At 45.8% G+C, this 16711-nt stretch overlaps 1 protein-coding gene across 1 annotated transcript; it reads left to right on the top strand.

Annotated features, from left to right (window-relative positions):
• Positions 1-4975: 4975 nt before the first annotated feature.
• On the top strand, positions 4976-16064 carry Prdx6 (peroxiredoxin 6). Its single transcript, XM_021656475.2, has 5 exons — positions 4976-5168; positions 8590-8746; positions 11998-12144; positions 13558-13704; positions 15158-16064. Exons 1-5 carry the CDS (start codon positions 5074-5076, stop codon positions 15284-15286), a joined length of 675 nt encoding a protein of 224 aa, XP_021512150.1. The 5' UTR covers positions 4976-5073; the 3' UTR covers positions 15287-16064.
• The last annotated feature ends 647 nt before the right edge of the window (positions 16065-16711 follow it).

The raw sequence follows: 16711 nt of genomic DNA, 5'->3' as shown, positions 1-16711 counted from the left end.
GATACTTGAACACTTTTAATATAGTTTCCAGTTTGCCAACCACAGCCTTTTGCTAAGTCCTCAGGGAAGTGTTTTCTTCCACTGACGGAAGATGGCTGGGGCTATCCACAGGAACTGCAATAAGATCATGGTCAAAAAAAATCTCTAGAAGTTATTGGGTATCGTCTACAGCAGTTTTGACTGGAGCAAGTCCCCTTAAAGCAAATATCGTGGCTGCTGACGACACTGGTTTTAACGGCTGGCATGGATTTTTCTCAGGGTATCCATGAGGGAATCTAAGCAGCCCTGATGACAGTCTAGCTGGTTGCCAAATTAAAAATTAAAAAAAAAAAAAAAAAGAGGTCTTCTTGTTTGACAGGCTACCACCTAAGGTGGCTGGGCACAAAGAAAAGATCCAACAGCTGTCAACCAATAAGTCAAATGGTTCACTCTTGACAGCGTATTCAATGAAGATCTGCCACAGTGATGGGGACACACCAGTAAAACACCAGTGCTTAACCCCCAGCCAAACAACAATGAGAGACAGCTATCCTCCCGCTCTGTCTCACAAAGGCCAGCTGTAGGACGATCTGTTCTCTGTCACGTGAAAGGGAACAAACAGAACAGGAGAAAGATAAGGCCTTTCATCTTTCTCCAGCCTGGACAGTCCGTTTCAGCACACCCTGGCCTCCAATGGACAGATCCTAACAGATGGCCAGCTGTCTATCAGAGCGGGTAGATGTAATTTACAGAGTTCTGATCCCATGACTAGGACAATGAAAGGCAAGTGTGCAGCTAAAACTGAAGAGCATACCTCCATAAAGAGGCTAAGGGCCAGGCAAAGGTCAGCTGTTCTAAGATACGCAGCAAGAATCACTCATAAAAAAGAATCACCAATGACACACATAGGACAAATAAGTGTGTGGGGTGGAGGCAGTGAGAATTAAGGATTACATATTGGGCATATGTGAAATGAGCAGGTGGTTTTTTCTCAAGATAAAAATGGGCATTTTCTGGGCTCCCTAGTAAGGAGAACAGGAGCTATCTCTGACATGAATTCAGTGGCAGGTTCTTTGATCACCTCCCCCTAAGTGGGGAGCAGCCTGATCAGGCTACAGAGGAAAGCTATAAAAGACAGTCCTGATGAGACCTGATAGGCTAGGAAGGGGAGGAGGTCCCCCACTATCAGTAGACCAGGGAAGGGGCATGGGAGGAGATTAGGGAAGGAGAAAGGGCGGGATTGGGAGGGGTTGAGGGTGGGGTTACAGCTGGGATACAAAGTGAATAAATTGTAATAAATAAAAAATTATATTTAAAATGGATATTTTCAGCATATAGACGTAATTTAAAGCCACGGGACTAGATATATCACCCAGAAAAACTATGCTTTTTTTTTTTTTTTAAAGAATATGCTCTGGAAAGAACCAACACTTGAAAGAAAGAAAAAGGAGAAAGAACTGCCAATAAGAGAGGAGGGAAAAGTTGGAGAATTTGGTGTTATGGAAGCCAGAAAGAAGTGGCTCCAAAATTAATAATCAAGTTGTCAACTCCCCCTCCCCCAATATATAGAAAGCGGAAGAGAGATGAACAGAAAAGTGAGAGCAGGAAAAACTTTCTAAAAATGTATTTTTTTTTTAATGTATGAGGGTGTTAACAGGTGGCCACTGAGCCCCAAGAATGCAGAACACCCCTTTCGTGTATTCATGCCTTTTTGTCCTATTTATACCCAGACCAGACGAGCCCACCCGTCCACACACTGCCTGCTAACCACACTCGTTCTACTCGTTTGTAACGAAACGTGATGGAGGACAAATAGAGAGACGGGATGTATTTGAAGAAGATACATTGAAGAAGCCCTCTTCTTCAAGTCTGTGAGATGCAACCGCGCTGCTTTGTGGAGTCACGGGGGCTCCATTCCACTTGCTGTTCAATACTTTACTGCATGGCTAACCACAATTTATTTCCCTTGTGACACAAATGAATGATGTGAATAGTTACTTTGTCCCTGGGGCATTGCTCTTAGGAATATTCTAGTATAATCTTTTTGGTAAACATACATGCACTTTAAACCAACATTTCTGAATTTTTTGGTTAGCATACAAAGTGTTGGGTTTCGATATCTATACTTTGCTCTTGTTAATCTTCTGCCCTATCCCTCTTTTCCAAACCCTCCTGTCCCTGATCCAGATGGTCCGTCTTCCTTATAGTCCCCCTCTGCTGCCATGTACATAAAGAGAGAGAGAATAGGCCCCATTATCAACACTTCTATCCTTTCTTGAAAATTTTTGAGGCAGTGAGAACGGGACAGACTATGTAAATCAGACAACAGCTCCACTGGAAAGCCCTGCACTTCCTTGTTACCCCTTAGGAGATAGTTCTAATGACCTCAGCATTCTCTCCAAGCATCAGGTTGCTTGAAAGTATTTTCTCCTGATAACAGAACCTTCCACCCTTCATAGCAAATGCTTCCTTTAGCCTGGTTCTTTTCCACATTCTGTCCTCTTCCTGGAATCCCTCTCCCACAGTGCTTCCTTCCCTTCTGTCCCACTATACTTCCCACTTACCCTTGAGAAAATGGTCTTAAATTTCCTCCCGGGACTCCCTTGTTACATAGATATAAGTCAAGGTTAAACTCACTCACCTACAAGGGCCAAACAACACAGTGGTCTTCCAGCTTTTATTCACATGCTAACTACATGGGAACATTCTTTGTTTTTGCAAGGAAAAATACTGTGCTAGTTTTTTGCCTTGAACGAAATAGCCTTTGTTTTTCATGTTCACAATACGAAAATCAGAAAGAAGAAACAATAATAAAGAAAAGAAAGCTACTCTCTAGCCACTGTTTGCAAGCAGACCATGGCCTGCTGTTGCTAAATCTTCAGACTTCTCAGAAGACAGAAATCCAAAGTGTTTTGTGAAATACAGTGTGTTGTTAAAAATATCAATGTCAACTGGCCGGTGGCAGTGGCGCACGCCATCAATCCTAGTACTTCGAAGGCCGAGGCAAGTGGATCTCCTTGAATTGGAGGACAGCCCAGTCTACAGACAGTGTTCCAAGACAGCCAGATATACACAAAGAAACTCTGTCTCAAACAAACAAACAAACAAACAAAAATGTTAATCTCTACCTTAAAAAGAATTTCAGTTTTTGCCAAGGCTAAAGCACTTTGCCAAATCATCACTGGCATGATAGTTCCAGCACTGTAAGTTAAAATAGGTGGTTTTTCTTACTCTATTTGCTTAATTTGCGACTGGTGGCTGTGCAATTATGCCTTTGAGAGTGATCAGTCATTCGCTTCAGCATCCATTCTTTGTGTTGTGGTGCATCTGATTTTTACCCCATTTTAGGAACACGTTCATAGTGCCTTAAGCTAACCCCACTCACTGTATTATGGTGTGTTTGGTTTCCAGCCCCATCTTTGCCCACTGTGCCCTAAGGTCAACCTGCTTTCCTTCCCTACCACGAAAATAAATGAGATATGTGCCTTCAAAACGCAAGGGTGGAGTCAAACTGGAAATTAAGTCTTCGTAACTTTAGAATGTCGGCCAGTAATCTCACTGTGAGTTTGCATACTGTGAGGCAGGTATGATCGGCAAGCATGCACACATAAACACAGGGCACCTGATAAAAACACAGGTCTCCGGGGCTGCTAGGCCCAGCACTGCCACAGGGTTCCTTTAAATCTGTGGAGTCTGTTCCAGAGGGTTCCTCACACTGACTCCCAACCAATCGTAACTTCCGTGTCAACATCACCTTACATTATATCATAACTGCATGTGGTTCACTTTTCTTATAAGAGCCGGAGCTGTGTCTCACATCAGGCCTAGCACAGTGTCCTGCTAACAATAGGTAAGAGTTATTGCATGAATCATATATAAATAATAGCTACCACTTCCAGAGCGTTGGCCATGTGCTGAGTAGCTTGCCTACCAAATTACCCTGCCGGCTTTCCCAGACTGGACCACACCATCTGAAACCATCTCTGGTCATCCTTACCTGGCTTACACAACCTTACCTTTGTTTTTCCAATTGGGACTTGGGGCTGTCTACCATATTCTTCCCAACCCTGCCCTAGTCCTGGTGACTGGACCTAGGGCCTCCCTCTCACATTTGAGGCAAGCATGTAGACCTGCTTCCCCATCCCCTTCTTCACTTTTTTATTTTGAGACAGACGCTGAGTTCCCCAGGTTGGCCTTCAACTTCCTCCTTAGCTTGGAACTTCTGGCCCTGCTTTCTCCACAGTAACTGGGGTTTCAGGCTTGCCGTCAAGGGGCTGAGCGGCTAAGAGAGTCTGGTTTCTGCATGCCCTCCGGTCTCTAGTGAGAGCAGGCACCCTCTCTGCTTTGTGATAGGGAAACAGAACGTGGAATAAAACCTCCCGCTTGCCCAGGTGGAAACTGACGAGCATACCTTCGCTCTCAGGAAGCGGTTTGTGAAACTTGTATTCAAACTTCAGGATTAATGCGTTGAGGTTTTATAGCTCATGTGGAACTCCAAGGATGGGGAGGCAAAATAAAAAAGGCTATTTCCATTGCCCTCTTACTGACATTGGTACGGAATTTTTGCTGCAATAAGAAAGCCACTTCCTCAGACTTCGCCTCCACACACGTCTGACGCTTGCCACATCCTGAGAAACCTCTGAAGACTAGGTTAGCCGAGTATTCAGGCAACTACTAGATGCTCACGGTAAAAAAGGGGTGGCACCGCAGCCCCCTCGGTTGGAAGTCTGATAGGGGTGGGAGTACTGGAGGGTCTGTGCTGCCTTCTACTTCCCCTAGAACATCTTTGCAGAGCCGCCAAACCCTACAGGCCCCGGCAGTTGTACGAATTAAGCTCCGTTCCCTTCTCACTCGCCCTGCACGCTCCACGTGAGGGACCGGAGCTGCCGGACTCGCGGTCGTCCCGCCCCTCCCCTCCCGTCCCGTCCCCTTCTCTCCCCCCTTCCGTCCCTTCCCCGCCTCGCCCCGCCCCGCCCCGCCCCCGGGCCCGCCCATTCGGCCCGAGCTGATCTAGGCTTCTCCTCGGGAGCCCGCTGGCTGCTCGCTGCTGCGGCTGCGCCTCCCGTCCGCCGTGTCACCGCCGCCGCCGCCGCCATGCCCGGAGGACTGCTTCTCGGGGACGAAGCCCCCAACTTTGAGGCCGACACCACCATCGGCCGCATCCGCTTCCACGATTACCTGGGAGACTCGTAAGTGGCCACCACGTCGCCCGGCCAGGCGGCGGGGTCCCCAGAGCTGCCTTCCCCGCCTCCGTTTTCCGCGCTGCGCTCGGCCGCGGCGCGCCGCTGGCTCACCCTTCACCGGTTCCCGCACGTGCCGGCCGCCGGGATCCCGCCCAGCATCACCGGGCGTTACTGGGGACCTGTGACCTCCGGCTGGCCCTGCGTGGATCACCAGATCCTTCCCTGACCCAGCGTGGCTGGGCCGGCGTGGGGAGGAGGTCCTTGCCCGGGACGGTTTGTAGTCCCTGTAGCCTGGTTTTGTAAACAGTGCTAACTTTGTTCGGAGGTCTGAACGAAAACCCGGGGGAGGTGGGGCGGGGTGGTTGGAGGTCATTTCCTGGGACGCTTGCCCGGGGTCGCACTGCCCGCCCTCCCCCCCGCCCCCCGCTCTAGAATTTGCACCCTGCGGAAGGTGGGTGCCCAAGGCGAAAGTTAAAAGCACACAGCTGCAGATGAGGGTTGGGCCCGGTGTTAACTGAGCTCCTGCTTAACTTCGGGGAGTGGTATTTGAGGACTTCTGAATTTTTTTAAAAAACCACCGTGTGCCGAGTAAGTGGCCAGAAGACTTTTTGTCCAGAACCTCCTTCGGTGGTCAAAATAAGATTTTGCGTAACAGCCCTGGGAGGAACCTAGAACACTTTGTGTAGGTGTGGCGGTCATTCCAGAATAATCAACACTTGGAGGGAGGGGCTGTCCAGCGCCTTGCGACCATTTTGCCACTGTGGGCCATTCCAAGGCCAGGACACGTGTACATGCCTACTTTGAGACTCTTTTGTTTCCCAGTGGTCCCCTCCCCCTCTGCCTTGCATCCAGCGCCGGGCCATAAGGGCCAGAAGTACACTGGTGTGGTCCCAGTTTCACAGCTCCTGAATGCACAGATTGTAAGGTGCTAAGTTTCTGTCAGCGAGTCACGGCTCCGCTGTGGTTCTGGAGTTTGCATGCCCCTACTACACTCTTAGGACTCTTAGGTTTGTGTCATATATATATATATGGCGCAGTTTTTGAAACTCATCCATGATCAGGCAGGGAAGCTTTAGATTCGGGTGAGGATTTTTAACTTGGCATCCATTTTCCACCTACCAACTAAGGGAAAGCAGCTTTTAGAAGAGAATGGTAGGCTAGAAAAAAAAAGTTGCAGATGGAACTCTCAGAGCTTGCTGGAGAAGAGTCTGGAGATAAGCATGACTGCCAGCCTCACGTTCAGAACCCAGTGTTGACAGTTATCCAGACCGCTGAAGGTTTGTTTACACAGTGTTCTTCCCTTCCTGTCTGCAGCCCACACCCCCGGGAAACCGGAGGTCTTGCTGGAACTCTTCGTCTCTATAGATTGGAGATAAGTAAGACTCCCAGAAGCACCTGTACTGTGAAGATAACTTCAGGGCAGGGGGGGGGAGGGTCGTGGTGATCGTTTATTGACCCAGATCTGATCTGAAATGTTCAGTGTCCGTGATGCACTGTTATGCCAGCTAACCCAGGAGACAGATGGGAAGATCCTAGGTTCAAGGCCAACCTGGGTCACTTAGTGAGGCCCTGTCTCTAGAGAAAAACTTAAATAAGCAAATGAAGTAGCATCTTAGGAAGAGGAGGTGGATTTATAAGCAAACACACACAACAGCGTCCTTTGCGCCAGGGAGGCACCGTACACCTGCCACAACCAAGAAGGGCGTTTCCGCCCTGTGCATCGTTATAATCCATGGAATTTGCCTAATTTTTTCCAAACTCCATTCTGTAGATGGTTTCAAGTCAAACTGCCAAATACAGGCTCAAATACCCTTTGGAGAGAAAAAAAAATGATCTTTAAGATTACTCTAACCGTAACTGAAGGTTTTGGGTGTTGGGTGTATTTGCTTAGCTTAGTATGGTCTCTGTAAAGTACTCTGTGGAAAAGTATCTTTACAATATTTCCCAGGGCTCCTCACTAATCAAAACACCTGCACCAGAGGTTTCTGGTAGAAGTGTGGCATAAAACTAGCTCCCCAGCTCGACTCAGCAAAACATTTGCTTCACAATTAAAAAAAAAAAATCTAATTCATCACTCCTATAGTAGTACACAAAGTAATGCCCTGTTCCATTTCTTTGCTGAAACTTTTATAGCCTTTCTCTTAAGTCTCATCTTAACCCCCATTGGTCCGTTTCCATAGAATCTAAGGCCTAAGTGTCACAGCTAGATTAAATCTTGAAGGACATATGTCACCGTGCTAAAAACTGAACACCATCATCTCTTCACAATCTTCAAGTATTGCCCAGTTCTTTCTTACCGTGGGGCCTTACATCCTTTTAAAAGAAGGCCTTGCCTTGCCTTGCCTTGCCCCGCCCCCAGGAGTTGAGCGCAGGAATAGATAGAAGGCAGTAGCTTTGTCCGCTTTGTTCTTCGTGCTCAGGGAAATATGCCAACCGGCAGCAACTAGGCCAGATTGAGCAATCTTCTGGTTTGGGACCTTGCCCCTGGATGGCTCTGGCAGTGGAAGTGTACAGGCCTGGGTGCTCAGTTTTCTTTTACCCTTGAAAGAACCGTGTCTGTCACCAAGGAGAAGGGAGTAGGACTCCCAAGTTTCTTGGAACTCACCTTGAGTTATCCTAAAACTCTGTACAACATTAACCTTAGACAACAGCTTGATTTTAATCTTTACCTACGAACTGTAGATGTGGAAGTCCGCATTGTAGGGTATCTGTGTTTTCTGCCTGCTTGGTCGAAAGTAAGAAAAGACACTGCGACTGTTAAAAAGTGGTATTTTGTCATGGTGCAAATATGGGTGCCTTGTTTAACAGGTTAGGTCAGTCCGCTGGCTTTGTGAAGGATTTTATATCTACCTGCTTCCAGGAAGCCAAGTGCCAACCTAAATTTTTACCTACAAATTGAGGCTAGAGCCCTGTCTGTGCTGAGTTACATAATCTGTTTATTATTGTAGTCACGCATCTTTGAATTTGGGGCATAGTAGGCGCCCAAAATCAAGGTCTGTGCTAGAAAATAAACAGAAGGCCTAAGGAGTATTTCAATAGGGTGCCTGACTTGAGTAGCACAAATTTTATTGACTGGAAAGGAGTTGCGTTACAGCTAGGTGTGATGGCTCTCTGAGTTCAAGGCCAGCCTGCTATTTTAGATTAAAAAAAAAAAAGTGACACCCTAAAATGAATCCTTTTGAACCCTTCATCGTGAATGTTATATATATATATATATATATATATATAGTTTTATATATCGATAGGTGTTTGAGCAGTCAACTTGGGCTTGTCTGGAGGCAAGGTTGGAACTAAAGAGTTTAAATGTCTTCATTATGTGCAGATAGCTTAAGGGAGGAAAAACTGTTTTAAATGCAGATATCGACTGTTTCATTCTGCGTGGTGATGGTGACTGCCCACTCAGTTGTGACCTTCTTCTTCGTTCCAGATGGGGCATTCTCTTTTCCCACCCACGGGACTTTACCCCAGTGTGCACCACAGAGCTTGGCAGAGCTGCAAAGCTGACGCCAGAGTTTACCAAGAGGAATGTTAAGTTGATTGCTCTTTCAATAGACAGTGTTGAGGACCATTTTGCCTGGACCAAGGTATAGTCCTATGATCTGAGGGGTGTGTGTGTGTGTGTGTGATTTATATCCTTCCTTTCCTGTTCCCTCCCACACATTCCTTATAGCCTGACTATCTTCCAAGAGGCAATGTCTTAATTACGTGCTAGTGATTGGATTGCTGGCCACAGCTCCCTCCACAGCTTTGAACAGAGCCAGGCAGGACTAGGGGACTTTAATCCCTACCCAGTCTGTGGGGAGAAGCAGCTGGAGGTTGAACTGTGCATCAGTACTTGATGATTTAACCAACTATACCTATCAAGTGTCCATAGGAATCCTAAGAGGTAGAGTTCCCTGATGTTCTTTATTGCCAAACGAGTGTGCTTACCTGGGGCACTGAGGCTCCATCCTGAAGTTTGTAGTCTGTTCGTCTGCATTCTCTGTAAATGCATTTCCCTACATTCTGTAAGCTCCCAAGTTACAGTCCCAAAGGGAGGAGCATAAGAGTCCCAAATTTTTAGCCAGCTTGGAGCTTGTGATTGGTATCAAAACGGGGGTATCTGGTTTGGTCTGAGCCTTCTGTAGAATCTGATGCCACCTCGCCAGGTAGATAATGGCCAGGCTGAGTCAAATTGAAGACTCAGTGATAGTATACATTGCAGAACTGATTGGTTGCTGGAGGGAGAAATGCCTGTACACTTCCTGGTGGCCAGAGATGTCACCAAAGTCTTTATGTTCCTTAGTAAGAGGCTAGGAAAACCCACTTTGCTTTCCCCACCTCTGTATCAGAAGTATCAGTTGGCGTGCGCTTTGATTCTGAAGTCACATTTCCTTCAGAATATTTACTCTTAGCTACACAGAGTGGAACTTGGTTTCTGAGGTAAGTGTACACCCACCCTGGGTTCAGAGTTCACTAGTCAGCTGAAGTCAGACTTCAACTCTGTCGCAATGTCTATGTTGTTCTCTCCAGCGGTAGATTCCCAGTCACCATCTTCCCTGGTTTACCAGTAGCCTTCCGCCCAGTTGATCTCTCTGAACCCCGCTCTCCTGGCGTTCAGGACACTGCCTCCAGCTAGCCATGCTTAGAATTGTTTTCCTTTTCTCCTAAATTGTGCTGAAGTTGACCAGAACCTATTTCATGGCCTGCTTCTCCCTTTCTATCTGTACTCTCTCCCTTGGTGTGCTCTTCCACTCACCAAGATAAGCTAAAGAGAACATCCACAATTGCTTCTCAGAGTCCCATATCAGTCCGCACTCTCTCCTGGCCTCCGTTCAGTAAAACACACCGCCTTGGCACCTCCCGAGGGGTATCCAGACATGTTAAACCAAGTGTGTCTAAAATTGGACCCCGTTATTTCTTCCAAGATTTTATTCATCTCGGCTGATAGCAGCTACATTTCTGGAGTTGTTAAGTTGAGGCTCCAGAGCCATTCTTAACTCCTTGTGTTTTCACAGCTTCTGTCTGGTTTATCCACACAAACTCACAGGCACTCTGTATTAAATATATCCATCTGCCTTGCCTATAGTGCTGTTGGCTTTTACCTCAAATGGCACCTCGTTAAAACCCTTCTTTTTGTCTTCATCTGAAATTATAATACCTGAGCATACTTCATACCTCCTCTTTGGCGCTTGTCACTGTCTAAATCTCTGCATGTGGCTCATCCAGTCCCTGTGTTTTTCCCTCTTGGAGTGGGGCCCAGCAGGAATAAGCTTTAGCTCACTGCTACAGAAGTAATTGGTACAGTTGGTATTTGTTGAATGAGTGGATTGAAATTGTCTGCTTTGGACAAACTTATTTACAGGTATTTGGATATGATGCTTTAACTGACTTCGCTACAGTACACCACATAAGGCCTACCATTTGTGTGTGGGTACTGAGCTCTGCCGATCACATACAACTGAGTAAAAGCTGGCATTTTGGTATGTGAGCTGGTCTGCATCCCATGGCCATTTCACACCAGTTAATCCTAAATGTCTAGGATGGAAAGGGTGATGGGTAGGAGAATAAGGGTTGTTGTCTTCCCTGGGCTATATTTTTTTTTTCATTCTGCACACCTTGACAGTGAATGGTAACTGGCCTTCCCACGGCCGCCTCACAGGCAATTTCTCATTAGAGCTCTTTACTGTAAGCTGTTTTTGTAAGTGAGTATTGGAATGACTTGCTCCACCTCACCCAGGTGAAAAGGAGATCCATGTCATCTGAACCTCAATATTCTTTCTGTGCTAGTGGCAAAGAGTGAGATTGTCCTGACTTAGGGTAAAATAAATACAAAATAATGAGGCTCTTTGGTGTCTGAGTATAATGTACTGTCAGCTAAACACGTGACAAGGTCAAGAATTAGTGTATACCAATATTAATACATATATCCATATACAGTAATGTCTGTTAATATCAAAATATAAATTGCAGATTGCCAAAAGAGTTCAAAGCTCATTGTTACATAACACCTCTAAATATAGGAACATACCTGGGTTCATTTTCTCTGCCTTAGACATTTCCAAAATTGTGTTTATCCGAAATAGAAAATAAGCCCAAACGTCCAAAAGCAGTGCCAGCTTTGACATATAACTGATTACATGGGAAAGTTCCAGATGTCCTGGTAGGAAACTATTGGCTTTTCTTTAGCTGGTGACTAGATAGATAATAGTCAGCTAGTGACCAACAACAAAAGGTGATTTCAGGTAATAAAATCAATGAAGATCAAATCTTTTGCTGTCCATTCCAGAGTTTGTCACCTTTTATCTCCTCTCATCCCTAAAGAAATTTGAAACGGTTTCAAATCTGCCATCCTATCAACCCCATTTCCAGGCTGATGAGCGTCACATGAGTAATAAACACCTTTTTCTAACATTAAATCCACTCTCCTGTCACTTCTAACCCCCCTGGTTCGCTTCCTCCCTGTCCCACAGTAGATGATGCATGGACTTGCCTACATGTCTCTCCTCCCCAAAATGCCTTGCTCTTCCAAGTGAAAAGTCTCACCTGTCTTTCAAAGCCCAGGTAGACGTTACACTCCTTTCTTGAGGCCTTCCCTCCCCCCTCAGTCCTAGAAGTTTAAAGAGAGTTCAGTGTGGAGAGGGCTTTGGCTTATGAATACCATACCCTGCAAATATCCCTTTGAGCTAATAAATTGCCGTGAGAAGTGTCTGGTCATGCATCTTACGAAAGTTCCTTAGAGAACATTATTGTGATGATGGCTCCTCAGCTGTCAAAGAGATGCTTTCCAGCTGGTGAAATGCAGAGAACCCCGTCAGGTTTAAGATTTTCTCTCTCCCTTGTTCCTCTGTTTCAGGACATCAATGCTTACAATGGCGAGGATCCCACAGAGAAGTTTCCATTTCCCATCATCGATGATAAGAACAGGGACATTGCTATCCTTCTAGGCATGTTGGATCCAGCTGAGAAGGATGAAAAGGGCATGCCCGTGACAGCCCGTGTGGTGAGTCCTCACAGCCCCGTGTAAATGCTTGAGCCAGTGCAAGGAAATGGAGGAGGACTGTGTGCGGTTATGAAAGAGCTATGTGCCGGTGTCCTTCATTATGTGCTGCTGGAGAGTGCCTGAAATATTCAGCTAACATGTCTGTTTAATCCAAAGCTGTTCTCTAGAGCTAAAAAATCTTACCTCCTGCCAGCCATCTTTAAAGCAGCTCTTGACAGGACAATCCAGAATGTTATTGTTCTGTCATTTACTCACTGGGGAACAAGCCTGAGCTCCTGTAATACAGAGCTGTTTGAGGCCCCATATCAGCTCACACTAGGAATCTGCTCGTGATAACCATCTAGGTAATCACCCAGGGAACCTAGTACATCTACCTGAGGCTTGTCCCTGAAAATTTGATTACGGTTTCTTTCTTTCTGGAATAGCAAACTTTGACGTGCACATAGAAAAGAGAGTGGCCTGTGTCCCAGACAGAACCTTGTCCATCCTTCCACTTCTTTGTTGTGTTTCTGGTTTTTTTGTGTTTTTTTTTTTTTCTGTTTTTCATTTTTTTTTGTTTGTTTGTTTTTTGTTTGTTTTTGCATCTCTGAACAGCTTTGAATCAGGCCTTAAAACAATGGACCCCCAAAGAATTAAAATTTCTCCAGGAATCTTGGGCTAGAATGGAAAGTCTAAGGCATCCACACCAACATAGGAATTTTCTTTGTCACAGGAAAATTCCTCCACCATTTGGACGGCTGAGTAAATGGACATGTGGGTGTTTCTGTCCCATCTCTGCTGTAACACTGTTACAGTGGAGCAGCTTAGCAGATGAGAGCACTTGCCGCCAGACCTGAGGATCTGGGATTGGATTCCTGGAACCCACAAGGTCCAGGAAGAGAACCAACTCCTGCAAGCTAACCTCTGACCTCCACTCTTACGGTGGCATGTGTTTACACCCACACCCTCACACACAAAAACAACTTCTTTAAAAAAAAAAAAATTATAGAATTGTCAGAGCAGTGGTTCTCAACAGTGGGTCATGACCCCTTCAGGGTCTAACAAGCCTTTGACAGGGGTTATGTATCCTATCCTGCATCTCGATGTTTACATCATGATTCATAACAGTAGCAAAATTATAGTTGTGTAGTAACAACAAAATAATTTTCTGGCTGGCGGTCACTGCAACTTGAGGAACTGTATTAAAGGGTAAGCTTGCAAACCACTGTCTTGGAGAAAGGATGGGCAGACTAGGAGTCGTCTGTCCCGGGTCTGGCTACCCTGTAAGGAAGTCCATTTTCCTTTCCCAGTTCTGTTTTCTTCCTCTCTTGGGCCAGGGGGAAATGAGGCATTGAACTCATGAACTTGAATGTCCAGTAAGAGCTTTACTGGCGCGTGTACTGAAGAAACCCCTCGTGTCTGTGTGCTCCGCAGGTGTTCATTTTTGGCCCTGACAAGAAACTGAAGCTGTCGATCCTCTACCCAGCCACCACGGGCAGGAACTTCGATGAGATTCTCAGAGTGGTTAACTCCCTCCAGCTGACGGCCACAAAGCGGGTTGCCACCCCAGTTGATTGGAAGGTAAAAGCTGCTCAAGAACTAGGAGCCCAGCTTGCCCGAAAGGTCCGAAGGACGGTCTGTCATGGCCGCCTGCAGGAGCTGGGTTTTCTGGGGCTGTTTCTCTTGTCCCGGTGTGGTGTGCCAGGAGGATGTGTTTAAGAGATCGTTTACGCTGTATGTATCAAAACACAAACTCTGGGTAACCCTTGTGTAATTCCAACACATCGGTCACAATGATCCCTTATTCATCTAGAAGTTGAACATCCCTAATCCAAAAATCCCAGATCCACAGTGCTCCAAAATTCAACTGAGATATGCACATATTCCGTATCCAAAAATGCCCAAATATGAAACACTTCCTACCTTTCTAGATACAGGATAGTCAATATTTACAAAATTAAAAAAAAACTTTCATCTAACCATTACCTGATATAAGAAAAATATTTAGAACATTCCTGGGATGCAGTGGAACTTGTTGTAATCCCTTGCACTCCAGAGGCGAGGGCTGGAGGATCACAAGTTCAGGCTCAGCCTATGCGGGTCCTGTCCCAAAAGGTCGGGAAGAAGAAGAAAAGCTTAATTAGCTGCTTCACGTCTGTCATGGTGGCTGTGTAAGGGTCGGTGTACTGGTGTTATAACATCTTATTCTCTAAGCTCCAACCTTTTAAACATACAGGCTTTGAAACTTGCTCAGAAGTGAGGGGAGGGTGTGAGAGAGAGAGAGTCTCATGGTCTCATATAGCCCATGCTGGCCTCAAAACTCACCAGTTGCCAAGAATGACCTTGAGTCTCTGATCCTCTTGCTTCTACCTTAAGTGTCAGGATCTCAATCATGTGTCACCATGCCCAATTTTACATCGTCCTGGGGCCCGAACCCAGGGCTTCATGCATGTCAAGTAAGCACTCTACTGTCCGAGTTAATCCCCGCACCCACTCCTTTCAAAATAGGAGCTCGGTATTATAGACTGGCCCTCGACTCTTAATCTCCTGCCACAGTCTTTATTAGGCTGAGATCTACAGACATGCACTGCCACACCAAGATTGTTCATAAACTTTTAGTACCTAAGAAATAAATAAGACATAATAAATAAGCAAATAAATAAGATAATAGACCAAGCACCTCTTAGTGTTACTTTATAACCTGAGTACGGGGTTTTGATGAGAGAGGGTGAGTCTAGTCTGACCTAATCCATTAGGATCTGTAAACCAAGGGGTAGGTTTTGAATTAAACGTTAAGGTCTGGTGGCCAGAGAGGATGGGCTTTAAAACAGGACTGTTTATACTTACAATAGGGAAATACTTAACTAACAAACATGTCAGATCAGTTTGTAAAACCAAAGTAAGTTTCTCAGAGAGAATAAAGCATACTTGCTTACTTTCATTACCACCTTCATTCACAACATAATTAATTCTTAAAGACCTTTTTCCCATTACTGTAAGATTGAATGGCACCATTCTTAATGTCTCCCAACAGGAAGGAGATAGTGTGATGGTCCTTCCCACCGTCCCTGAAGACGAAGCCAAACAACTTTTCCCTAAAGGAGTCTTCACCAAAGAGCTCCCGTCTGGCAAAAAATACCTCCGTTATACCCCCCAGCCTTAAGTCTTTGTGGGAGTTGGGGCTGCCGCTGCTCTCCCAGCACGGTGTACCTGAGGAGGCCAGCTGACAGTCACGTGTCCTCACAGCAGTTCCGTAGAAACATCCCGGTGTGATCACAGCCGAAGTCGTTTAGGTCACTATACTACTGGCTCATTAAATGGAAATGGCACCAAAACTTTCTCGGGGTTCTTTTCTGTGTGCCTTCACCAGCATTCTGCCCCTCTGTCCATCTCCAGGCCCTGCTGCCTGGCTTTCCTGGACACACATTCTGTACTGGAGACTCAGATCTTGTTAGGTCTGTGAGAATGTGTGATCGATAAGGTAGTGTCAGGTGGTGGTAGAGGAAGCTCACTCCACTCCGTTGTAGAAAGGTTATCAGAACCTTCTGTAGCTTTTCAGATTGAATCTGCTGTTGCCTGTTTTGGAGAGCGCTAAAATGGGGGCAGGGGCTTTCAATTCGGTACTTTTAGTCAATAAAATGGGAACAGCACGAGGAGAGTTCTTTATAAGAAATCTGTGGTGAGTTTCTATTAAAGCAAGATAAAAGCAGCCTTTCTTTTTTTTTTTTTAACCTCCCTGGGAGGGAGGTGCACCCAAGCGTGTAAGCAAGACAGGGCATGTAACTCCTGGCATTTCCATGTCTGCTCTTATAATATGTGCATGTGAAGACAGGCGGTGACAGAATGTTACAGCACTAAGCTGGCCTAGTGGGTTGCCATTTTCAAAATTTTGCTTTTCAGGGTTCAGCAAATAAAATCTTTGTTTAAACTGGATCAGAAAATTGTGTTGTCACATCTTGAAGTACTAGCTTAGACTCATACCCTAAGGGACAGGGGCACACTTCCCTCTTAACTAGGATTGGCACAGCTGTCCTTCCCGAACATAAATCAAATTTCATGTGAAGTGTGCCACCAAAGGGCAGGATTCCCGTATGTATGCTGGGTCGCTTTGCTGGGTCCTGTTTGCCTAGTCTTGTGAGTGGGTATGCAGATCACAACCTTCTAACGCAGTGGTTCTCAACCTGGGGTTCCAACAACCCTTTCAGGGGTTAATGGCTGGGGGTCACCACCACATGAACTGTATTAAAGAGTCACAGCATTGGGAAGGTTGAGAACCATTCCTGGAATGGTTAGACTATCTTAATGTGGGGCTTAAAAATAAGAACTTTGAGATGGTGATTTTTTTTTCTACTCTGAACTGAATGGTTTCTCTCCAGCATATATATAATGCTACTAAGTCAAGGTAGAGAGGCATGTGTGGATCTGCATTATAACCAAGATACCAGGTACTGGGTGGCTTGAGCAGTAGATGTTTATTTCTGGGTGTCAAGCTAGAGAGTACTTTTATTTTTACTTATTTTACATCCCAGTCATTGCCTCCTCCCTCTTCTTACAGTCCCACCCTCCCTGTTTGCCCTGTCCCCACTCC

This window comes from Meriones unguiculatus, chromosome 11, assembly GCF_030254825.1.
Source record: "Meriones unguiculatus strain TT.TT164.6M chromosome 11, Bangor_MerUng_6.1, whole genome shotgun sequence".
In the NCBI taxonomy this organism is placed as follows: Eukaryota; Metazoa; Chordata; class Mammalia; order Rodentia; family Muridae; genus Meriones; species Meriones unguiculatus.
This window is presented reverse-complemented; position numbering and strand designations above follow the sequence as displayed.